We start from the raw sequence: 25,818 nt of genomic DNA, 5'->3' as shown, positions 1-25,818 counted from the left end.
GTAACCTATCAGGCAGTGCTCCATTAATGTTACCCAAAAATCCCCTCCCAGCAGGTCGCATGGTTCCCATACCAAGCACAACCCGAGTGCAGGAATAACCCCCGTGCTTCCTTTGGCACACGGGTACTGAGATGGAAGTTAGCAATGCTAACTGACATCCCCAGCCCTCTGCAAGCAGAAAACCAGGCGTGCTATTGAACTCAACTGTGAAGGACTTCAGAAAAGAAAGAGCAGGCAGCTCATGCAGATGAAAGACGAAGCTGTACAGCTGGCACATCTCCTGCAGCTCCTCACACCGACATTATCCCCTCAGCTGCACACACCTGGCTGTGTGCACAACACGGTACGTGACACACACTGAGATAAAGGCACTAGTGCTGAACAGAGAACCTGGCAGGAGCAGTGCTCTGTGTTCTTGCCCCTGTATGCTCTGCTGCTCTTCAGAACAAAACAATCCACGCGTGCAGTATTTAGTGTGAGCTTTGCTGCTATGAGAGCCCACAGAGGTCAATCCTGTAGAGGAAAGCAGGAAAAGCACAGGAAAGCAATACCCTGAGTAGTGTGAAATATGCATATTTGGACATTAGCAACTCCTGATGTTACACAGATGCTCCACTGCGCAGGGCTGAACCACAATCCTGGTCCTGCAGGGAGACTGACACAACCAACACCGTCCCAGTGCTGCAGATGGGAGCTGTGAAGGACGTGGAAGCAGTGTACACCCCAAGGAGTATTAACTTGCACAAGAAATCAACATCTTGGGGGGAAAAACTACAATGCTGCCTGGTGCAATGCATGCAGAATAAAATCCACTGCTCAGGGGGAGCCCAGAGTCCTGGGACCAAAGCTGTGGCACAGGATGTGTACCCTGCGGAAGCCATAGCACGCTGCTGCTTCAGCATCCCGGACAGAAAAAGCAGCAGGTAAAATAGTGACAGAGATCTGAGAGAGACAGCAGAACCATGACCCTCCTGTAAAGAGGTTTCCTCCTTCCGATTCACCCTAAACAAAACCTACTCCACTACAGGGTCAGCATGAGCCATCCATCCCTGAATCTGTTCCAGTCTGCACTGACACTGCATTGCTTCCAAATAACCCTCTGGGTTGTGGAAAGAAACACATCAGCTGGAAGGCAGAACACAAAGCAGGCTGCACTACCGGGGCTTTTCTACGTGGAACGTGCAGATACAGCTGTGCTCCCCCACAAATCGATTGGTATGGTGACCCAAACGCACACCACGAAGGCAGGGCTAAGCACAGCCAGCCCTAGCACAGGCGTGGAAGAAGCAAGGTGTTATCCTCTAAGTTAACGTTGCAAATCACAGAGCAAAAAGCAGAAGTTTAACTTTCAAAGGCTGCTGGCAAGGAACGGCGGTGTTATCTCACACATCTTGTTAAACCACACTTGTCTTGTGCACAAATACTGAGGCTTGCATTCAGTTTCAAGTAGTAATCCAACACCGCAGTACAGCTTTGCTGATTATGGATCACCTCTGCCCCTCTCTCATCTTCTCAAAAGCACTTTTCCCTATACTGCATTCCCCTGATCACAAAAGAGCATATGAATGGGGGTGGTTTTTAGGGCATAATTTTTCCAGAGAGAAATCAATCTCTGCAGGGAAAAGCAAAGAGAATACGACAGTATTTTGCAGTAAGCAAACAAATCTTGCAAGGAAAACCTAACCTAGACTTAGTGCTGTTAAATCTGCTGGGATGGCTCTAAGCAGCCATAAATAACTTGAAGGCTGAAGTTTAGCAGCAGCCATGGTGTAAAACGTGATAAAGAAAGAATGAAAGCAACAGGAGGAGTGAGATCTAAGCTAGAAGGGATCAGATGCTGTAACTCGTTACTTCTAATGTACAGCTTTCTGCTGCAGCTGCTATGCAAGCTAATTAACCTGACCTATGGACAGAAGACTCAAATCAATGGTATTTCAGCAGAGAAACTGATTCTTAGCAGGCACGGCTGAAGTACCAGCACACAGCTGCAGGAAAAGATTTTCCTTATTCAAAAATACTTAACAGAGCAGCCACAGACGGGGCTGGGGGAACTAAAGAAGGCAGGCTTTGTTACAATGCCACAATGTCACAGCAGCAGGAACACATTCAGCAGCTTTTAACTAGCACCTGAAGTTGCAGGTTATGTACTAGTTTCATTCCAGTGCCAAGCCCAGGGCAGCAGGCAGAAGTTACAGTGATCTGGATACATACAGAACCGTGCTGGGTGGGAAACTTTCCTCCTGCAGCAGTCTCATTAAAAGGCATTGCAGTGTGAGGAGGTTATAGAAGGGTTATGAAGGCTTCAGAACTCGGTATGGAAGCTCAGAGACAACTGTGATACTTTAAAGTGCTTTAAAAGTATTAAGCAGAAGTATTTGTTTTTAAAAGCACTGTGGACTTTTCCAAACTGAAGTAAAGGGACAAGTTGGCTGCTGAGGAGATTTGAAAGAAGAAAGCCACCTATTACTATTCACTCTCTGGGCAGCAGAGACAACTCAGGTAGCAGCAGTGGATCACAACAGAGCACCGCATCCCTCTGCTCCACGCGAAGCGCTCCGTATCGGACCGCCAGCATCACCTGCTGGCGGAGCTTCAACACTGCAGGCAGCCACGGAGCAAGCACAGACGCACGGGAACTGCAGCCCGCTGCTGCTGGCAGCCAGCTTTGTCAATTAGCTGCGTGAGCAACGCGACAGCAGAGCTGTCTGTTCCTCGGGGAGGAGGGAATGCTTTGTGCTCAGTCCGTGCTCTTCTCATCCACGTCATCCGCACGTCATTGCGTTTCAATTCAAAGCATAAGCTCCCCTGCAGAGAGAAGATGAAAAGCAATTTCACCAAGACCAGGAAACCTCCGTGGAAAACAATCTCCTCACCTGTTTATTGTTGGTTTTACCACTCGGTAACCTGGTCGGTTGGAACTCAATGTGAATACAACAGAGGTTTTGCAGGAAGTCACACACCTGTGCTGTTCACACGCACCAAACACACCTCAGGCTCCAAACGTGGGCACCTCCACTTGCTGCTCAGAGTCCCTTTCAGAGAGTCCACTGCCACTGATCCCAGAGTCCAACTCAGTCTCTCAAGTCAGGTGGCTGATTCAGAAGGTGGAGATTTCTCACAGACTGTCTTCTTCGTAGTGCTCTGTGCTAGTGCATTCAACCAGTGTGTCAGTATTCAGCCACGTGAGCTTGGGGTTTGGTTGTTTGTTTTTTTTAACTACACAATACAGAAATATAATTTCACACGTAGCTTCGCATGCCTCGTGTCTGCTTGCCCTACTATAGGACACTGCAATAAATACAAATATATGCACACTAGAAAAAGATTGAGCTGCCATGACCTACGCCTCGTTCATGAGTACAAATTCATGTAGTCAACAGTATGACAAATTTAGCAGAAAACGTGGCAATGGCAGTAACAGCCTACTACAAAAACAAGGCTAGAAGCAAAGTGTTCTCAAGCTACAGAAAATTTGCTACCTCCTAACACGTGACATAGGGCCCAATTCTGCCAAGTGCAGCATCATGAGCAGAAGTCTGCATCAGAACATGCTTTTCCCCCCGTGTAACAATGAATACTTATACAATTTATTTGGTTTTGATAACTGTTTATAAATAGCACACTAGAATGACTATTAAACTATACAGCAACATGACATTTATAGCCTAATCCTGAATACAAAGTTCAAAGAACATGACCACGAAGGCCAGAGAGCAAACGGCATCGACTAAAAGCACTTCCACTTCAGAATGTTGTTTTATTGAGTATTCTTTTACACAGACATCTCTTGGTTGTGAACCCTAGGGAACAGGATTTCCTATCCCCTCTGTTCCAGCAGTAATCTAGCCACGCATCACCCTTATAAATTAGTGATGGATTTTAACAGGTAGCCCCTCAGGGCTATATATTTATATATTTTATATATATGCACATTTACTTTGAATTCTATGTAAAAGTTGAAAAAATGTTTGAAAGAAAAACTCAGAATATATCACAGCTCTTTCAGCGAAAAAAATACAAATTAGTTTTATAACCACTATTCAATTTATCAAACCTTTTTTTTTTTTCCTGAAGTATTTACCTTAAATTATGTACACATGACAGGAAATAAAACTTTTTCCACAAACATTCCCTAAGGTGACAGTTACTGATAGAATGACAGCAGGAAGAGTATTAAACAAATGGGGGTGATCCATTTCTGCTTTTAAAAAGTCAAAAGTCACCATATAATTGAGTACAAAATCCTGCATTGAATGACAACTGCTGGTGTAGTAACTTGATCAGGTATGGAGACCAAGAGTATAGTAAAGCCCTATGGTAATAATATTTCTGTAGCATTTCCACTTGGTGTGTATATACTAAATGTTGGCAAAGTTTCTGTAGCATTAGCTTATACAAACAGGAGTCCTCAGTTTGCTGCATAAAATGGAACAGGTGTGTTTTAATTCTCCTGAAATGCACCTGAACTGCAGAGTGTCACTTACAAACCGCATAAGGAAGCTTTTCTTCAGAAAAATATCTGTTTGGCATCTCCAGGACTCTGCTCCATCGGACAATAGGGGCATTTTAACCTGGGGACAAAGACAGCATGTTTAGAATCGTGGTAATGCAGGCCCAGTAGCAGTGTGCTTTCTGAAGACTTAGCACTGCTGAAGCACAGCTAAGCACTAAGCTTTTTCCTCCACCACAAAGGCATCAGATTTGCAGGGACAGTCCTTCCTCTTTTCCACAGCAGCACGCAACAAAAATACTTGCAGGCTCTGGTAGAAGTTGCCTTTCACAGAGAGAAGCCTGATCCCACTTTTTTCCCCCCTCCATTTTCTCACCTTTTACCCACTCTCTGCTCAATTATTAAATAGCAGGAAATTATTCTTCACAGTTAATCTATTATTTAAGCTTTGGGGTTAGTTTGTTGCATTTCAGCCCTCTGAAACAGGCTGGCAGCTTTCAGTGCTACTTCATTAACATCCAGCCAGTTTTACTCTCCAGTTCCCAAACTGTCATTTCTCCATCCTCACAGATCAGCTCCTGCAGGCTATGGCTAAATAGGTCAACCTGGCCTCCCTGCTGAGGTCTCCACCAGCACAACTCCATCTGCTCACAGCACTTCTTCAAGCACTGATGCATTTTTCTCCATCCCTAAGTTTGCACCTTTCGTTTCCCAAAGCTAATTTTGTCAGAGCTGTTCTGTCACTAAAGCAGATGAATAGAAGGATCAGGAATGAGTGACCAGAGTCAGGAATAGCATAGCAGTAAGCTTATCTGCTCAAAAAGGATGAAGTTACCCAAAAAGTATACATTATAGGGGTTTGTTTGTTTTTTTCCTGCTTTTTTTTTTTTTTTTATAACAGAATAAAGAATGCAAACATTACTCAATGTTTTCAATCACAGTTATTTTCACACTGGATATAATTTTTTTTCCACACTGGATGTCACACAACAAGAGCTCTAAATGAAGCTGACAGCCTTAACAGGAGCTGCATGCATTCAATCCACATTACTTCCTTCCTGAAGGAAATCTGTACAGCTCTCCCCTCACTCTTCCTCCTTTCCAAAAGCCTGAAGGCATCCCACTGACAGCAACCAGGGCACGATCATTTAACTACCCACTCAATTACTAAGTCACATCTCCCCAGAGGTTTGCTTCCCCTGCCCAATTTAAAGGGAGTTTCCAGCATTACTAGTTAGCTCCCAGTGAAGTCTCTCTTTGAATTTGGTACAACAGGATGGTATTTGCAGCTTGGAAAATTACATTCCTTCGTGTAATCACTTTCTACAACATCAGAGGGTTTCTTATGCTATTCTCCAGCACATTAGCTCAGCCACCTGACTTCAAAGTCATACTCCAAGACTTACAAGCTTCCACCAGTTCTGGAAATGCAGACCCAGCTTTCATCAAATGCCATACTCTACATTCTCTATACTTTTCTTGGAATGCAAAAAATGGTACTTACTTGCTGCCATTAAACATTTTATTCAAAGCATCTCTTGATATAATATGACCACAGACTAATTTCATAGGTGGATTATTATCTGTTGTTTGCTGACGGAGAATGGGACAGGCAAATATTGAATGGTACCAGCACTTTTTACCAAGGTCCACTTCAATCTGTGAAAGAAACAAAGATAATTCATCTTGGGAAACAATATTTCCAGACAATCATTCCTTTATGTCACAGCTTTTATTTAAGGGATTTTGTAACTCAGCATTGAAGGCAGCAAAATCCATCGTGTTGATGCCTCACAACTCCCCAGTCCAAAATACTTCATGGTGATCTTCAAATGGTAATTTACATTGCTCCTCCCCCCCAACTACCTGAGAAAGCAGAGCATTCTGACAAAAAACAGGTGTCTATTTTAGTGCAGATCTGGCAGGAAAACTGAGCTGATAGCCCAACAAGGCATTCTGTATTTTGTAGCCAGTGATTTCTACTGCTTCCTAAAACACACCCCCTCACCTAGAAATCCCATCAATATTAAAAGCGTACCAGAATCATTTTCTCTTCAGTGCTAATACAGAAAAGACTAGTGCAAAAATACTCTTTCCATCAGGACTAAATGGTTTCAGAAAGGAACACCTCAAATAGAAAAGAAAACCTTAAGGAAACTGCAGGGCCCAAAAGTGTCACACCTGAGGGTTCCACTTTCATTGTTACAAAAAAACAGCTGAGAAAAAAACTTAACGCACACACTGATGCTATATATGAATCTCTTCTAGCTACAACCAGTAAGGCTAACTCAGTGTGTGCCCAGTATGCACTAAACAGGATTTATTTCCACATCAGGAGCAGGTCACTGGAGAGCTGCACATGCCACAGGGGGAAAACAGGATTTCCTAACAACTGAGCTTCATTTTAACTCAGGAGTTGTTCCGGAAGTATAATGCACTGGATCCCAATGCATCTCCAGTACACAGTCGTAGTACTACTTCTTTTACCTCATATCTGCATGGTCAAGCATCAATGCAAAGCAGTCTATGAACAGATCTCAAGCCTTGCTAGAGGAAGTTAAAGTTTGAATCTCACTAAGAAACACCATCAGCCACAGAAGAGGAAGAGGACTCCACTGCTAATGTTTGTGTTTTATGTACATGGGTGCTGCTGAAGGCAGTGCCTTGTGTGTGGTAGCCTGCACAGCTGGTCATACCAGTGGCCCTTGTGTAAGTGTGCATGGATGGTGATTCATGCTCAACTTCACTATGGGCTGAGCCTACAAACAGAAAAGCAGCAGCCAGGTTCAACAACCTGGGGCAGAGACCCTCAGGTCTCTGTCTAAGAAACCTCAGACCCTGGAGCTGCTGGAGGTGGCAGTTTTGCATGACATCCCTTATCATTCAGCACACAAGCAGCCTGAAACGTGCATTTCCCCATTAGAGAACTGTCTGACCTGTAACAGCTCAGCATTAACTCACCGGTAGCTCATCCTTCTGGTTCCAAACACCTGTGCACTGCCTTTGTTCTATAACTGCCTTGATATTAATTAGGGCTGGTAACGCTACACAACCTGCTGAAAAACTGCAGGAAAAAAACAAGAAACATTAACATAAATGTGAGTTTTAGGAAAGAATTATTTATTGTATTTCTATTTTAAAGAACTTTTAGATACAGTGTCGTACTACTTCAGTCAATTTGTGTCCATGCTTCTGAGCACCCTTCTAGTATAAAAAGCAAGAGGTTCTTTGGTTAGGACCCAAAGGTACTACACTCTGTACTGAGAATAACAGCAAATACTAGCTTAGATTACAAGATCCTCAGCTATCTGTTTTGGTCTGAGCTGCAGAGGAGAGAAACATCATACTGGTTTCTGCAGTAGCTGCTCTACAGCACTACAGAAGACAACATGCAAAATAGAGGTTCTGTGCAACCCACACACGTGCACACAACCCATCATCCTTTAATAACGTGTAATTAACACATAAGGAAACAAGCATTTCCATCTTCATCCTGAATCAAGAAAACAAATGTAGGAAAACACTGGAAGGAAAGAGAAGGAAGGAAAGCACAACACACAGTGACAAGAAGAAAAGCAGCAGTGCACAGCTGACTGTGGCAGTGCCCTAACATTCTGCTCTCAGAGTTACCCACTTCCACAACTTCCCAATTATTTTAGGGAAATACTTCAGAGCGTAACAATGATTTCTGACAATTTAACAGACATTTTGATGGGCAATAATTTAAGTCCAAACACAGTGGTATGGGCTGGGAAGCCAGCAGCAACAGACTTCACCAGCCTGCCCTGCTGCCACTGCTGTCATTTTGCTAATTGTGCAAGTCTTATTATCTACAGAGGTCACAACCTTCCCCCTCCTCTGCTCCTCCAGATACTTATTTTTAAAAATAAGGTTTCTACAGCAACATTCCGGGTTGTGCTTGAAGCCTAGCAGCCTGATGCAGCTATTTTGGAGAAAAATGAAACAAAGTACCTCTCCAAATGTCTGGCCATTTTATTCCTTGCACTGCTGGCATCAGCACTGAGTGTAACTTGTATTAACCCTTTATCATAAAGGCACTACTGCTCTGTACAATCACATCTATAGACGAGTCCAATGGGCATCCAACAATTCACATTTACTATTCAATAAATAGTAAATGTGAATAACAACTGGGCAACCTGCTGTCCTTCAAGACCCCGAACAATGACTTCCTCAGTGCACGAAGTTTGCCTACTGACTCCACACAGTAATTCAGACCATGAGACCTGAATTAGATACATATTGAAGTAACCAAGCAGTCTTAAAAACAAAACACTACAAGTGACCACCACCGATGTTACAGAAGGCAATACTGAATCACAGAATTTTAAGGGCTGGAAGAAACCTCTAAAGATCAATGAGTTCAACCCCCCTGCCAAAGCAGCTCCCCAGACCAGGTTGCACAGGTAGGTGTCCAGGCAGGTCCTGAACATCTCCAGAGAAGGAGACTCCACAACCATGCAGTTATTCCCTCCCTAGATGCAAAACTCTACACTTGTTCTTCTTAAACCCCATCCGGATCCTTTCTGCCCAACTCTCCAGCCTGTCCAGGTCTCACTGAATGGCAGCACAGCCTTCTAGAGCGTCAGCCATTCCTCCCAGCTTTGTATCATCAGCAAACTTGCTGAGGGTGGACTATGTCCCCTCATCAAGGTCACTGATGAAGATGCTGAACAGGACTGGACCCAGCATCTGAGGAACACCGCTAAGTACAGGCCTCCAACTGGACTCTGGGACCAATCCCAAGCCTCTGAGCTCTGCCAGTCAGCCAGTTCTCAACCCACCTCACCATCCACTCATCTATTCCACACTTTCTCAGCCTATGTTATAAGGATATTGTGGGAGACCCTGTCAAATACCTTGCTGAAATCAAGGCAGACTACATCCACTGCTCTTCCCCCATCCACCCAGCCAGTAACGACATCACAGAAGGCCACCAGCTTGGTCGAGCAGGACCTCCCCATGGTGAACCCATGCTGACTACCTCCTGGTAACTCTCTTCTCTTCCAACTGCCTGGAGATGGCATCCAGAAGAAACAATTCCATCCCATTTCCAGGGATGGAGGTGAGGCTGAGTGGCCTGCAGTTCCCCAGATCCTCCTTCTTGCCCTTTTTGAAGACCAGAATAAGATTGGCTGTCCTCCAGTCTTCAGGCACCTCTCCCATTCTCCAGGACCTCTCAAAGATGATAGGGGAGGTTCAGCAACCACCTCTGCCAACTCCCTCAGCACATGTGGATACATTTGATAACAGGGATTTCAATTCAAGCAAGTTTAATTTTTATAGGATTTGCAGCACCAAAGGTCGCTAGTTTCAAACAGCCTTGTTTATGACAGGAAAATTGACACCACCTATGCAGTAAACACATTTCAGCACAAGCCATTTCACAGGGACCAAACTAAGAGACCAAGAAACCCAAACATGAGAAGTAATGTTTGAAATAGAAATTAGAACATCAGGCAATAAGCAGCCAGAGGTTAAATAGCAGCCAATCTGGACTATCTTCTGAAAAGCAAGAAGGAGATTCAACTGCTTTTTCTTCACATTTCTGCCACCCTACTATTGATATGCATTTTGTCAGATCAGCTGCTGGGCTTCAAAGTGCCTTTCTTCTTGGCAAATGAGGACCAACAAACAGTTTGGAAATGTTAGCAGCTAAAATCACAACTTAATTCAAACACTGTTGTAAGGAGAAGACAGGTGAGATAACGTGTGGATTAAACAGAAATGCTCAAATGCTGACAGAATCATGACTGGAGCTTTAGTGCTTTGTGGTTACACAGCAGGAACAGTTTTCACACACTTGTGGCAATAAACAGCTGACGGCCATCCTCATCCTTCTGTCTAAGGTACAGAAGCCAAATCCATCCACAAATGCTTCCTCTTGAGCTGAACAGATGCTGGGCTGAGAAAGCCCAGCACACCAGCACCTCTCATTATTCACATCTTTACAGATCTCATTGGAGCTACCTGTAACCACTCTCTTTACTTCGTGCAAGCTAAGCGAGACTCCTTATCAATATTTATTTTGTCCTCCATTAGATAACAGAAGCCAAAACTCAACGTGCTAGGTCTTCAAAGGAAGCAGAAAGCAGCATACCTAACGCTGAGCGGGGATTCCACGGACAGACCCAGGAGAGCACAGGCATCTCTTGTGAAGATGTCACAGATGTCTGCCCACTGATTTGCATCTAAGAGATGAACGTACGGCGAGTTCTCTATCCCTTGCCTCAGGTACACCAGGCTGCCCATCAAAACCTGAATATCTGCGAGGGACCAGGAACAGTTAGTTGTTTCATGCTAGAAATAAAAGCTGGTGCCTTCAGGTTTAGGCTGTACGATGGAAACGAGCAGGAGTGGAACATGTATCAAAACAACACATACCCTCAGCTCTACTGCCTACAATCAGACATTTCAATCACTGTCACCTATGAGAGCTCCAACGGGCTATGAAAATAAATGAAAATGACCCAAAACACACTTGGAACATGATCTGTATTTAAGTACCACGTGCCACTTCCAAGTGCTTCCATCACAACGGGGGGAATAAAACCTTACCTTTCTGATGGTTTAGGGCAAACGGCTGGAAGTTCTTTGCGTACTGAAGTGCCTCTCTTTGATTTGCTGTTCCACCCATCAATAAACTAATGAAGTATAATCTGTGCAGTTTGAACTCCAGTGAACTATTTTGTGCCATGAGCATTTCTCTGTTGGATACCGCCCACCTGGAAGAAACGAGGAGGTACAAAGGGACGTGACACAGGAGCAATTAAATGTCAGCCCACACGATATGAAATCATTACAATTATCAAACATCTATTTTGAGAAGGTGACTGTTCCCTGAACTTCTATTAGCCTACATGGAGTGCAGAAAAGAGTAAGATCCTTTACAAGAAGGAAGTCATGCTGCATGCACAATGTGTACAAGGTACTTCTAGAGCTGCATAGGTTAGCCACTGCCTTCTAACACAGCAACTGGAAGGCAAGACTGATTTAGGCTCAACAGAAGCAGCTGAAATTAATTTCTGTATTTGGATTTCTATCACTGAATCTTAACAATTACAGTCTTCTGCTGAATGTTATACAGGTTTGACCAACATTTTCAACATATTTTCCAACTTCCTCGCTCCCCAAACATCTTTGTAAGCCACTGCGTTTATGTGTATGTTGCCCTGGAGAGGAGACATTCGTCTATGGAAGCACTGAATCAGAACTGTAGGGGTTGGAAGCGATCTCTAGAGATCATTGAGACCAACCCCCTGCCAAAGCAGCTCCCCAGACCAGGTTGCACCAGGTAGGCATCCAGGTGGGTCTTGGAAGGACAAGTCCATGCACTGCAGGTACAAGGGGAAGATAAATCCGTTTGAATATGGTTCTTGGCTCTGCTAAAAATGTGACCTGTGTTATTTCCAACTGATGCTTCATTTGCTGCAACAGTGCCTGTTTTCCCAAACTAGCTTTTAGGCAAGCTTTTTTTCTTCTCTGGTTCTCTTGAGTGGCAACACTGATTTGGATGAGAAGAAAGCAGACACAGAAGCAAGGCCTGAGGTGTTTGGACTAGCATGTTCCATTCCTATTCAAAGGATTTGTAATAGAAAAAGCAGCAGAAAATTCAACTCAGATATTCCCACAGTTCAAAATCATCAGTAATCACAACATCTGTCTTCCCAACACTTCTCAAAGCGATACTTTCAGGGTGTTTCCAATTCTGTGACTCAAATCTATCCATAATTGTTGAAGTATACTCTACAGTATGCTAACCATACTTCCCCTCCAGCTCCTGCATGGAATTCAGTTAAATTTAGTTACGGTGTATCTCACAAACCTGACAAAGAAAGTCAGGTTAAAGCATGTCCCAAAGATCACCATGAATACTGAGACCTTACTGCTTCACAGACATACAGGGTGACAATGCCTATTCCCTGGGAGGCTCCTCTACAAACAGGGAAGCTTTCTTTGTTTAAGAAGTTATTCATCTGACAGTTGGATGGCAGTGACCAGGAGCACCAAACTTCTGTTCAGCTTCCAATGCTGAGTTAACCCAGCATCAACTGCAGAGAGAACTGGCACTGCAGAGAGCCAGAGATTGGTTTTATCTCAGCCTTCTGTACTCTTGTACGGATAAACCCCACTACACTCCCCCTTCCATGTTCACGATATTTAATTAATCATCCTCATATAACACCAGCTTTCTGCCTCAAACACACCATCCTTCCAAGCCCCACCCATGCAGGGGCTTTCCCTCTAGAGCTGACCATGTGGTTTCTCCTTTGGAACTTAGAGGCTTTTTCCAATCTTAATGGATTCTATGTTCCTCCTGAATGTCGCTGAGAAACACTGGAAACTAAATCACCAGCACCAGCAATTCTGAGGAATAACTGCATCTTGAGACACTGCTTAGTTCTTAAGCTGGATACAGCTTTGTCATGTTCTGACTGCCCTCACTAACAGCTACACTGTTTACATAAGCATTTGTGCCCAGCACCAGGCAAACACAGAGGCAGATAGTTTTTGCCCTGAAAAGTCAACTATAAGCAGAAATGAGGCAGGGTGGGGGAGGAAAACCAGCATACAAATGTGCTAACAATACACTCTATTCTCTAATTCAGCTGTCTAGGGAATAAGGCTTCCTTTGAAGAAGGACCATGCCTTCTCCTTTGTCTGAAAACTATTTAACAAATTGCAGGAATGACAAGATGTGGCTAAGCTGCCATGAATAAGACACAGGGCCTGGGTTACAGGAGCTAAAACAAACTCAGTGACTTGAGGTGGATGGACATACCAACACTTCACTGTTCCCCAGCGAGAGAGCATCCTTTACAACAGTTATGTTACTATTTGAACAACAGGAAATGTGTGGCGTGGCTGACATTAAATCCTGCTTCAATCCTATCACAAAGCATTGCAGTGCTGCTTCCCTTCATTTACCCAACACAATGGCAATAAATCAGCCAAGCTTTTCACCTGTGCAACTATATTCAAAGATTATTTGGGTCAAACTTTGTATGTGTCAGAGCTGAACTCCAGGATTTTACTTTAGGTTTGAATATCAGAGCACCCTGCATTGGGTTTAGATGCCAATGACCTCTGAATTGACATACACCTGAGCTGGTTCACGTTAAAAGTGGAAAAATGTATTTAAATACATTTCAGTTAAGCATTCAGTTAGCCAAATAATGCAAAAAAAAAAAAAAAAGTATTTTAAGTGTCCAATTTAAGATGTAGAATGAAATAATTTTCAACGTTTTGTTCCATTGTTTCTATTCTTAAAAGGTTGCTAAAAAGCTATTTTATTTTTTCTTGCTTTTGAGTAAGCTTACCAAAGCCATAAAAACAGGCTGAGGGTTGGTTTGGTATTTTGTTGTTTTTAAAATAAAACCTGTTCTGATTTGTACAGCACAGACATGCATCCACTTCTGGAAACTACAGAACAATAGCCCATGAGATATTTCATCATCTTTCCCTTATGGCACCATCTTAAGTGTTGTTCTCTAGTGGCTGTAAAGTCTATTAAGGTGATGAAAATATCTTAGTCTAAGGCTGACTGGTGACATCTCAGAGTCTCTCGGACTTCAGGTGATGCTGAATGCTCAGAAAGAACCTCCACCTCCTGGACTCATTGAGTTACCTTGTTTGATCCCACTTTCAGTCCAGGCTCCCAACTGCAGCTCACACACCAGCTTTCTAAGTTAACTTTTCCTCCCAGATCCATAAACTAACCCTTAATATAAGCAAGAGACCCTTAGTTAAGCATTGGCCATTGGGAAGAACAACAAGGGAACAACTGGAAAAGGCTTGCTCAAGAATCTGATGTCACAAAGAACGAACGAGGACACATGAAAACAAAGATAATATTAAGTGAAAAACCATGGATTTATTGAAATAATTTTTAAAAAGGAGGAAAAAAACTGAGCAGACTCACTCTAATGCAGGTCTCAGAACTCTAACTTTTAATGCTTCCAATATTCGATTTAATTCCACAAACGGTTCTTTCTGACTTTGATCTATTGATAGACCAGATTCCTGCAAAACAAAGTCACGCTTCAGGTTAAAGCCTAAAAAAAGGTGCAATTAAACAGCTGTATTTCTGACAGTTGAAACATTCACCTGGAAAATGAACATTCAGATTAAGGACGCCATCGCAGAGCACGACGTTCCATCACATTCAACATCCACACTCATCATTACCTGACACAGCTCCTCGGCCACATCCAGCATCCCCTGCCTGAAGAAGTGCTCTACCATCACCTCGTTGAGGATCCGCTGGCTGTCAGCCTGCCAGCACCCATCTATCCCCACGCTGCTGATGTCAGAGTCAAAATTCTGAAAGGTACAAATTAACATTTAATGGCTTGGAACAAAGAACCCCATGTAATTTCTCTCGAGTTACGCAGGACACCTATGTCTCCACTCCTGTGCTTGCTGCCTATTACTCAGCGTGCCCTTAATTACCTCCTGTTCAAAGTGAAATGCATCTGTCAGCTGCTTCATTATCTCCTGTGTACAGAAGACATCCTTTGGCTCGCTCATCTCACGTCTGAATATCATCCACTATAAGGAGCTACACTGACAAATTACAAGTTAGCTAGCAAATTAGAAACTGAGCTAACTAATGAAGAGACTTCCACACTGCAATATGCTTCTGGAGAAACTATCTGCAGAAAAGAGTTTCTCCATACGTGAGAACTGAAAAGCATAAAGAACAGAAGACAAAAATCGCCCACGTTACAATCAAAATAGAATTATCAATGCAGCACTGTCACTACAGGACACCAAATTAGAAGTAAAAGTTTTAACTCAAGAATTTTTTGACATAACTGGGGGGGGGGGGGGCAGACAATGCTGAAAAAGGAAAATGTCACTTCTCCCCCAGGCTCCCAATGACAACCAAATCCAAATCTCTGAAGATCTCGATGTACCAGCAACTGAACTTTGAAGATCCGAGAGTGTTTTTTCAGGTCTAACCCTGACGACCCCACTGCAGTGTATTTTTAGGTCAGTGGCCTACGGACATATTCCAGGAATAAGTCAAAATGTTGTCACAGTGATTCTTTAGTAACACTTGGCACAGTGCCTCTTGGCAACGGCAGAGCGATGCTTATTCTAAACCCAGGATGCAAAGCAGGATTTTAACTGCTAACACATTCAATGCTGGGGGCAAGCAAGATCATTTGCATAAAAATCCACACCCACTGCCCAGAATAAAGGTTTTGCAAAAGAACCACGGCTGCCTGCTAACTACTGCTGCTTTCTAGGAAGTAACTTCAGAAACCTGAAGTTTGGTGAAAAGAGTAGTGCTTCAGCTTTGGCTCTGTGATGGTAACAGCTCCACAGCACATTCACCTCTGCCACAGCAGCCAGAGCAAACCCCACTGAGCTTGTGCAAACACCACTGGTTCTGTCAGTCTGCTAATACAGGAGCAGCAGTTTAGCCAAAACCCAACCTGGGCTACAGGCTGCTGGTACAGAGCTGGATAGTCAGCTTCAGCACAAATGAGAGACATCAGCATGGGTTTTCATTAGATCAGCACTTCGTATTCCAGGGCTGCAACACCTCTGACCTTCAGAAAGAGCCCAACAAGTCAGATGATGTTTTGTGACAACACACACCAGGCAACAGACGTTTGCAGAGCAATGCTGTCAAAAGCACTCAGGAGCCTCCTATCCAGCTCTAGAAGTGAGATCAAGTTTGAAGAAGTTTCTTGAAAAAAGAAAAAACACCAACACAGTAAACAGCATCATCCTTGCAGTTCTCCCCTTGTGAATCCCAGGTTTACGTCAGCTGAATCAAGAAGTCAAAGTTCCTCTAAGGTCCATGCAAAGAAATGTGCAGAGGGAAGCCTAGCAGATCAGACAGTGCTGAGCTCTCCATTCAGGGAGCATGACAGCACCCACAGAGTTCTGTATCTGAGCTCCCCCAGACCTAACCCAAACACCAAACCTCTTGACAAAGGGCTTGGCTTTGCATCACACACCTCCCTCCCAATGCCCACATGGCTATGCCTCAATGCTCCTTCTTTAACAGGTAGCAAATACCAATTCACCCTTACGATGGCAGCCTACAGGGCTGAAACTGCTTTGATGCTGCTCTGCATCATCATCAGAAAGAAGCAGCCTCCTCAGCCCCACATAAGCAGCTTCAAAGCCACCACTCCCTTCAGACTCCTTGTAAAGCCTCAGTGTAACACTCACCTTAGGCTAGCAAATTCTCTTCCATTTTTTGGAGATGGCGAAGCAAGACAAGCACCAAAATCACTGTCACTGAGCCAAGTCTCAGAGCTAACATCTCCACACAGATGTCTCGGCTTCCAAGTTCCCTGGCACGCTGCTTATCTTTAAACTTTGAAAAGCATAAGAATTTTGAAGTTTAAATATAGTGTTCTCATCTGTGCCAGTCCTTTGAAGCCTTTACAGTTCAATACCATCGCTGATTCTGGTATCTCTTTACAGACACCCCTAGCAGGTAACAAATCCATAGAGAAGGTATTAAACAAATAACAGAAGCAGCACTGAGAACACAAACTCTTTTTTCATTACTTTCATTTCTGGGGTAGAAGAAAAAAAAAAGATGAATTATCAATTAGTTATTCTTTGTTTCATTTCAACTTCTAACACATGTATAATGTATATATTGTTCTGAAACAAACCTATGAGCCTCGAAAAAACTTCTCAAAACCCCACTGCAAATGAGATGTTTTAATCCTATAAAAGATGGTGACAGTGACTCACACCAACTTAGAAGCTGGTGAATCTTCAAGCCATGTGATACAACCCAGGGACCTCAGGAAATAATCTTTTTCCTCCCCCTCATCTGTTCTTTGGTGAATCCATTTTTTATCAGGCCTTCATTTCAATTACTTTTTTTTTTAATTAATATATCTGGGGTCTTTATTGCACGTGGGATTTTACAGCTCTGCTTCCAGTGGGTCCTGAGCAGTTTCAAGAGCTATGCACAGCACAGCAAGTGGCTGTCACATGTCAGAACAAATTACTGCTCACCTTTTGCTTACTTATTTCATAACTGTCATGCAAGCATTATATGCTCGTGACTACACATCTCCTAGTTTTGTTTTCTAAATGCTAACAGCGAGCTAACTGATGGCATGTGGAATTTCACAGCATTTCAGAAGGTAAGTGAATTCTTTAAGATAAAAACTCCAAAATGTTTATTTTACACTTTCAATTTTAAGCCTAGAAGTGTGTCAGTTCTTATGCCAGAGCAGCAGCCACTCTTTAAGGAGCCTAACTAACAAGCCTAAGGCAAAAGTATTACACAATTTACCAATAATACGAAGAAAAGTATACTACAGATAAATGTTGAAATATGAGATTCAAGACACTCACACGATGAACCATCTCAACTAGCACGCAACCTTCCCCGTTAATAACATGGTGTGAAGAAGGATGATGACTAAAGACAGTCAGGGCCACAAAAATGACAGAGGGCCTGAAGCACCTCTCTCATGAGGAAAGGCTGAGAGACCTGGGGCTGTTCAGCCTTGAAAAAAGAAGACTCAGAGGGGATGTGATCCACATCTATAAATATCTAAGGAGTGGGAGGCAAGGGGATGAGGCTGGACTCTTCTCAGCGGTGTGTGGTGATAGGACAAAGGGAAATGGCCACAAACTGAAGCATAGGAAGTTCTGCACCAATGTGTGTGGGAACTTCTTCACAGTGCAGTGACGGAGCTCTGGCACAGCTGCACAGAGAGGTGGTGGGGTCTCCTTCTCTGGAGACATTCCTACCTGTGCAAACTGGGCTGGGGAGCTGCTTTGGCAGAGGGCAGGACTCAATCTCTGGAGGTCCCTTCCAACCCCTACAGTTCTGTGATTCTGTAACAGTTTTACTCATCAGTTTTCCAGCATGCTTAACAAGGAGGTGATGCATTCTGGAAGCAGGGCAGATGCTGGTACAGCATAGATGCAACTGGATGCAAACATTCATTTTCAAAGAAGAAAACGCTCCTCAGAAGAAAGGGTAAGCACATGACCCATTAGGTTCCATCCAAGTTAGTAAGTAATGACTAAACCAACATACACACAGACCAGGCTAAAACTGACATACAGATGGCATCCCCTCCTCAACACTGGGAAAAGAAAGAAATGTAACCTCTGTTTGCCACAAGAAGGATATACAGCAAATTCGTTCAGAATCCAAGCTCTAGTAGGATTGTTGGTTCTGTATGTAACAACAGCTGTCATCTGGATGTGTCACATTAAAATGGCACCAGCATTAGCATGTTTCCCAACCTCAAACCATGGAACAAAATCATGAGTTATATTTATCTGTGCCTGAGCAAACACAGTTACAACAACCAGAACTGGTGCTCCAGAGATGTTAATCCAGCCATAAAATAAATGAGAAAACGTTGGATGAGGATTCAGACACAGCAAACGGAGCTCAAATCTCATGAATCAAAGCAAGGGCCAATTCAGGCAAGTATTTTATTTAGGAAGCAGTAATATTTTGTCTAGAATGTGTCAAGAATCAATTTGCAACATCAATTACAGTTAATTACTTCTACTGGTTTCAGCTTAAGTATATTATAAGGGAGCAATGTGGAAAAAGCAGTTTCAATAGTTTTTGAGCATGTTTTCCAGCAGCATGGAGAAAATGCAAACACAACACATATGGAAGATTCCCTTCAGGTGTTACTGTCCTGGGTTTAAATGTCAAACGTTCATTTGATAAACATGCTGAGACTTCAAGATGTACTTTCAGGTAGCAAAGATCTTAGAACCAATGGAAGTGATAAAACCAAACTACTTGCATGCTGAACAGCTCCTGTCTAAGGAGATAATCCTCACTGCACAGAAACGTGTCCGTCACTCCCAGCAGGACTGGGGACTGGCACAGTTTCCACTGGAAGCCCTTTGCTGAAAGCACTACAGGAGCAGGAGTGAGACTCCAGAAGAACAAGCAGGTCACAAAGTACAAGTCGAGCTCATTCTGGAACACCCCTCTGAAACAGCTTTTCTGACACTGTACAGACACAGAGAGGATCTCTGTATCCCCTTCTGCTCTTTTAGAAAACCAAGCATTTCAAATTTAACAAATGCTTTCATTGTCAGCTACTCTTTCACAAATGAAACCAGTAGATAGAATGCTGAGACACCAACAACACGGTAAGAACAATGCACGTGACAAAGAAGCAGCAATTTGAATGTCAGACTCAAGTCTCAATTTTATTAAGCTCGTATGCATTGTCTCCTTCAGCCTCTAAGATACACTGCCACCAATTTCCATGGTAGATTTACACCCTTTACACAAGACCTAGGGCTGCTCTAGCTCAGGCTATTTAAATGAAAAGGAACACCCAAATCTGAAAGCCTTTCATATGAAGTCCACTTGATAAGACAGAATAGGAAAGTTTCAAACGCAGGACAAGATTACATAGATTTATTTCAGGCTTCACACCAGTAATAAGGATGGAATCTTACTCTAGTTAATAGGTTTAGATACAGCAGCAAGGATTAGAGGCAGATGCATCCTTAAGCTTTGGATAACAGTGATGCTTGGATTAAAGCTATTAGTATAAAGTTTTGAGCTCTCCATGATGGTCAATCATAAGCAAAACAATCCTAACAGCTGCACAGACATTCTGCCCCACAATGCAGCACTGTGCACTTCGTCAGTTGGCTGTTACTTTTAAATTGTGCTTTAATAGCTTACCATCACTAACAAAGGTGAAAAGAGATATGCAAATGATGAATCAGTTCTGTAATGATACAAGTGTTTTTGTCCAGGTGAAAAGATTCATTTACTAGCATTTTCCTCTGTAAGATCATAAACTGCAACCCAAACTGATTCAGACCCTATCAATATAAACATGTGCTGATATGAAAGCATTACACAAAAATGTCCAAAAAAACCCAAGCAAGCAAAAGGAGTTCTGTATGCAGAAGAGCAAACAGACAGAAAAACATGACCTGAAAGTATACACAGAGCACTGCTTATCCAAAAACAACCAAAAAACACCAAAAGAACACTAGCATCATTTCACATAACTGTTAAAAAGACATATGAGAACCCCAGTTACTCTTGAACCCAAAATTCACATAAGAATGTCTCATGTGGGAAGCATCAAAGCTGTACTACCTTATGGCACAGAAGCAGATATTATGAGAAGATGTTTTTAATGAAAGTCAATTCCATCTAAATCTCGTGAAATGAAGCCCAAAGAACCAACAACACATCTGATATACCTAAGAATGCCAGTCTCATCCTCTCTCTGCTTCTCAGCTGCCTTCTAGAACAGAATACCACTTCCTGGTCATCCACTACCAACAGTTAACCAGAAATTAAACACATGTCTATAAATAATACTCCTTACTGAGACTGATATTGGAGCAAACATTTTGCTATGCAGATATAATGCATTCTGTTATCAGGTCTATTAGTACCTCTATGGCACATTCACTTGGAAACTACAGATTTGAGCTGCACCAAAAGGGAATACTCCGTATAGGAGATCTGAAGTGTTGTACACCACACGGTCTGCAGTTAAAAGGAAGACTTGAGATGAACTGTAGCACAAACCCTGATTTTGTGAAGAGTCCACATCATAGAATATGTGCAATGACATAATCAAACCACGATATACATACCTTATCAATGGCTTTTCCAACTCGGGATACACTGCTGTGAATGTCTTTGTGATCGGAGGCCAGTTTTTGAACTGTGTCCTTTATTCTTTTACAGCACTGTGTCATAACAAGTGAAATTGTCCCTGACAAGTCTCCATCTTGATCTAAACAGAAAAGAGAAGAAAATACCAACTGTTACAGAGAAATGATAACTTAAATCTCTCAACATGCAATGCCAGGTAAAGACAACAAGTGGTACTGAAAGAAAGAAATACAATTAGAAAGTGTTGGCAAAGCAAGTGCAGCTTAAATTCAGTAGAACACACAGGACGTGGCCCAGCCCACTAGGAAACCAGTCTGGTACAAAAATAACACTGAATAAGTGCAGCACTTTAAAAAGTAACGTAAATATCTAATGCACTCTACTTGAGTTCAGCAGATTAATAAACAGGTCTCCAAGAAACACCCCCATCCACAAATCTCACAGAGCATAACAGGAAGCAGCCTCTAACCTACTGCAGGATCAGTTTTCTTCTAGACTGCTCCCTCAAGACACATCAGAGCATGATGCTTAAATTCAACAACGTGATAGCAAAGCCTGGATAAACGAGGCCCCGATTCACTCTCACCCCCAAGCTATTTCCTTACACTGTAAGGTACAAGCCTACATTTCAGCTGTGTGAAACTTCTGCTTTCTGAGCAGTGGGAGTAGCTCCAAATAGTACCACCAGCCTCAAACCCCTTCTTGAGGGATGAGGAATAGCCCACAAGGGCAAACAGCAGTGTTACAACAAGAAAGAGTGGATGGTCAGATAAGATTTATCTCTGCAAGTATGATACTGCTAAGCTATTGCCCAACCAACAAGTTCAATGGGGTATGATCCACGCTGAGGGCAATATAAATACACGATGTTTACAAAGCCCTCACCATCTCCTCTCACCTGATTCACACCCCTTGTGCCACAGCCAAGGACAAAGGCACCAAGAGCACCTTTCTGTGCTTTACTTCAGCCCTGTTTCTGACTTCTGAACAGGAGGGGACTATTTGCCAGCCTTACCCCTGCAGGTCTTTCCTCCCCCTAAGTTCATTCCTTCAGGTGCACAGACTGAAGGCTACCTGAAGTAGGAGACCAGCCCAGAAATGCTTTCCTAACATGCCAGATGCAAACAATGTGAAAAAAATAAAAACCCAGAACGTTTCCCTAAAGGAAAGATTTGAGAAAAAGCAATCACTAAAGTTTGTTCCTTTCTCATTCTGTACTTGAGCACGTTAAGAGTTCAGTTCCAGTGCTGGCAAGCTGAGAACAATAGAAACAAACAGTAACTATTACAACGCACACTTACCAGTGTGAGTGAGCAAAGGAAACCCAGCCTCACAAAGAGCAAGGCTGCAGTCAGAGGGGGAGGGAACCACTCACCAGGGCAGCCTACTCTTAACATCTTCTCTTACACACCCCAACTTTCAATGCTGCTGTTGACATCAACAACAAAAACAAGCTTAGTTGCTACACACTACAATATAGTGTGCCCTAGGAGGGTAAATAGCTCGTGCTCACCTCCACGAGCCCTCTCTATGGAAGATTTTATTGCATTTTTGCAATAAACAAAGCTTTTAAGGCTGAAAAAAAGAAAGCATCAAGATTTTTTCTCTGGTTCTATTAAGATAATGTTAAGCTCCAGTGAAAAAAGCCAACAGAGCTCTGTATTTTTTCCTACTGAGGAGGGAAACAGTCTCTGTTTCCATCAATAATCTCAACTGATGACAGTGGACAGTCACCAATGTGACTACACATCCTAAAGAAGAAATGTCACTCGCCCTGAAGTCAGTCTCCTACCATCATTTCAACAGTAATGTTGTTTTTGTTACTGCTTGCTTCTTGTGATAGACATTTAAAAATTACATAAAGGATTAAGTAACTTTCTGGTGACTTCTCCCAAGCCAAAACACTCAGTTCATACAACAACCAAAACGGAAGCACTCACTCCCCAAACCAGCACTGCCCAACAGGCAGGGAAGATAAAATACATTAATAGGCTTTTTTTTTTTTTCCTAGGAAAGCCATAAAGCTAAAACCCAAACAACTCATACACACACTGGTACTTCTACCCCAAGCAATTAAGTGAATTATTGTCCTTTTACACATACTACAGCAGAAAAGCCATCAAATGTATAAGAGAAAAGATTTCTCCCCCTACGCACATCTCTTTCTGCTTTAATTAAACTCATGATTACGTGCAATAAATCAGCAGAATAAAGCCAGCAGACAGACCCCTCTCAGCATTCAGTGCTTGCAGAACACCACGGACTGACAGCTTCACTGCACTGGGTATACAGAGCCACAGTTTAAAAGGAAATACTTCAGCAATCAGACACCAGGCACTGAGCAGAGTTCAAAGCCAAGTTCAGTCAGCCAGACACTGACCAGACATTGCCACCACCATCCAAGAAGAATAAGCAACCCTGCCTTGGCTGTTCTAGGAGATGAGATGTACTGAAGGAAAGGAAAAGCAAACTCGTTCTTCCCATCCACAGAGCTCAACGCAGGGCTGCTCAGTGCTTTGGCTTTAACATGAAAAACAGCTCAAGAAACGTTAAGAGTAGAAACAAAGAGCACAAGATAGAAGCTGCTACAGCCTCTAATAGTTTCTCTCTTCTCCACCCATTTCTTTTTGACAGCCACTGCCTATTTAAGGCCTTTTCATACATCTCTGCTTTTAAACTCCATCCAACAACACAAACTTTTTTCTGTTACTTCTGGATGTTTTGCTGTTTTGTCCTCATTTCTATTTCCTTTCCCTTTTAAACTGCAAATACAGAGGGATATTTCTGCAGTTCACACACCCAAATTGCAGAGCTCCATGTTAGGATGTCTGGCTGCTTCCACATCCACCAGCACTCAAAAAAAAATCATTCAGGTCACAGCACACACAAGCTGCAAGTATCTGGTCTTACTAGAAATGTATGTGAAACCTATGAAAGCTGCCTACCCAAACACATCAAAATTTAATAGAGCCCTGAGATATTTGAGTATGCACTGACAACACATTAGCTTCATTCTAGAGCGATGAATAAAAGAAGAGCCAGTTTGGGATGCACTCTGCTGGGACAGCATCACCAGTTGGTCAGTGCTGAGAACAGATCTGGGTTTTATAATACCATCTCAAAACACTTGCAAGTGGAGCCTGAAGGGAGAACCCCGGGGTTTTCATTTTACTACAGAGAAAGTAAGAACTCTGGATGCAGAATTGGATCTTCACAAACCTTTACAACCCCACAGTATCAACACAAGCCTAAGGGTCATGCCACAGAACTTTCCAAGCAAGGTCAGCATCTGCTTGTGAGGATGTGCATTAAAGTCAGTCAATAAAACATACAAGCTCAAACTCTTCTGAAAGCCACTGAGTGCATTTCTTGAGACGCACTTCCAAAATAACACTAAAAAGACAGCACATTACTTCATCCCAAACAGCTGCCTCAGAACTGCATTTCCATATCTGCTCTCTATGCAAACTGCTCCACACACACAGCAGCTCTAGCACACTTCTGTTAGACGTGACTCTGCTGTCGAGTCTGGGCAGAGGAGCCGGGCAGCTCCCACTCCTAATCCCTGAGCCACCACTCACTTCCTGCAGGGCGATGGGTGAAGTCTCCTCAGCTGTCTCAGCACCCCACCCACACCGTCCACAAACACGGCGCTGCCTCCGATTTTGCAAGCTGCGTGTCTCATGTTTACAGCGCGCTTCGGAGGCTTCAGCTGCAAAACAGAAACTCAACTCATGAGGCCGTGTCTGCTTCCAGCTGAAGAGCGGCTTCGCCCTCCGCACTGCCAAATACTGCCGACAGCGGAGGTAAACAAGCGAGAAAAAGAGAAAACGAAGAAAAAGGCGAAATAAACGGCGGGTTTGCTGCTTTACTCTAAGTCTGCCCTTCCTCCCTTGTTCCTCCCCGGGCAGCAGGATGTGTGCACAGCACAGGGATGAGCTCTCTGAGTGGGGTCACACGGAGCTGAGGCGCACAGCCCCCGGCTCAGGGCGGCCTCGCGTGTCACACTGACGGATTTTAAGACCTTTTCGTTTTGCCCCGGCTGAGGGCGAAGGAGGGCGGCGGGCTGGCAAGGGACGGGGATAGGGAAGGCAAGCGGGGCGTGTGTGGGGGAGGGGTTCCTCACGTACTCTCGGTCTGGAGGATCTCCCGCCGCAGCCCTCCCGCGTACTGGATGAGCTCCTCCAGGCTCCGCTCGCAGAGCTGCCCGTAGCCCGAGAACTTCTGCAGCACCTTCTCCAGCTCCCGCTCCACCGTCACGCACTGGTCCATAGCGGCCGGCACCGGGCCGCCCTCTTCTTCGTCCTCGCCTCCCCCCACCCCCGGGCTCCGCGGCTCTGCCCCGGCCGCCGTTCGCCAGCCCCGGCCCGGCGCCCAACTTCCCGGTCTGCCCCCAGCCGTGCGCAGGCAGCGCCGCGGGCAGGCGGGGTCCTTCGGCTGCGGGGGAGCAGGCAGCGCTGCAGGCAGCCCAGGGCCTTCGGGGAGAGAGGGCGGGGCAGCCATTATTGCTCAGGCGGCGCGGAGGGCAGCCCTGGCCTATTAGTGTGAGGGATCAGGCAGCGAGGCGGGCAGCTAAGCGCGGGGTCCTGAGGCTGCGCTGTTGCCATGGTGACGGGCGGGTGGGGGTGGGGCGTGGGGCGTGGGGTGGGAGGAGGCTGCGCTGCGTGTTTACGCCCCTCGGGTGGGACGTACGGAGCGTGGGGATAATGGGGCGGTT

At 44.0% G+C, this 25,818-nt stretch overlaps 1 protein-coding gene across 1 annotated transcript; it reads right to left on the bottom strand.

The window, feature by feature from the left end:
* Positions 1 to 3,737: 3,737 nt before the first annotated feature.
* On the bottom strand, positions 3,738 to 25,437 carry RMND5A (required for meiotic nuclear division 5 homolog A). The gene is made up of 9 exons (XM_065735933.1): positions 25,232 to 25,437; positions 21,080 to 21,222; positions 14,660 to 14,794; positions 14,394 to 14,494; positions 11,030 to 11,196; positions 10,572 to 10,737; positions 7,412 to 7,514; positions 5,955 to 6,109; positions 3,738 to 4,571 (listed from the first exon to the last, which is right to left on the bottom strand). The coding sequence occupies exons 1-9, from the start codon at positions 25,371 to 25,373 to the stop codon at positions 4,508 to 4,510; spliced, it is 1,176 nt and encodes a 391-aa protein (XP_065592005.1). The 5' UTR covers positions 25,374 to 25,437; the 3' UTR covers positions 3,738 to 4,507.
* Between the last annotated feature and the right edge of the window lie 381 nt (positions 25,438 to 25,818).

The sequence above is a fragment of the Cyrtonyx montezumae genome, unplaced genomic scaffold (assembly GCF_038088225.1).
Source record: "Cyrtonyx montezumae isolate F1298 unplaced genomic scaffold, pur_monq_1.0 scaffold_2, whole genome shotgun sequence".
Classification (NCBI taxonomy): Eukaryota; Metazoa; Chordata; class Aves; order Galliformes; family Odontophoridae; genus Cyrtonyx; species Cyrtonyx montezumae.
The sequence above is the reverse complement of the archived record's forward strand: the minus strand, read 5'-3'. Positions and strand labels throughout refer to the sequence as shown.

Bases quoted from the DNA above. Each gene is read 5' to 3' on its own strand.
- RMND5A (XM_065735933.1), bottom strand. From the start codon at position 25,373: ATGGACCAGTGCGTGACGGTGGAGCGGGAGCTGGAGAAGGTGCTGCAG. The intron at 14,495-14,659 runs GTAATGATGAGT...TTTGTTTTGCAG, and splicing joins TGGCCGAGGAGCTGTGTCAG to GAATCTGGTCTATCAATAGA. The intron at 6,110-7,411 runs GTGAGTTAATGC...TTTCTTTCACAG, and splicing joins ACCAGAAGGATGAGCTACCG to ATTGAAGTGGACCTTGGTAA.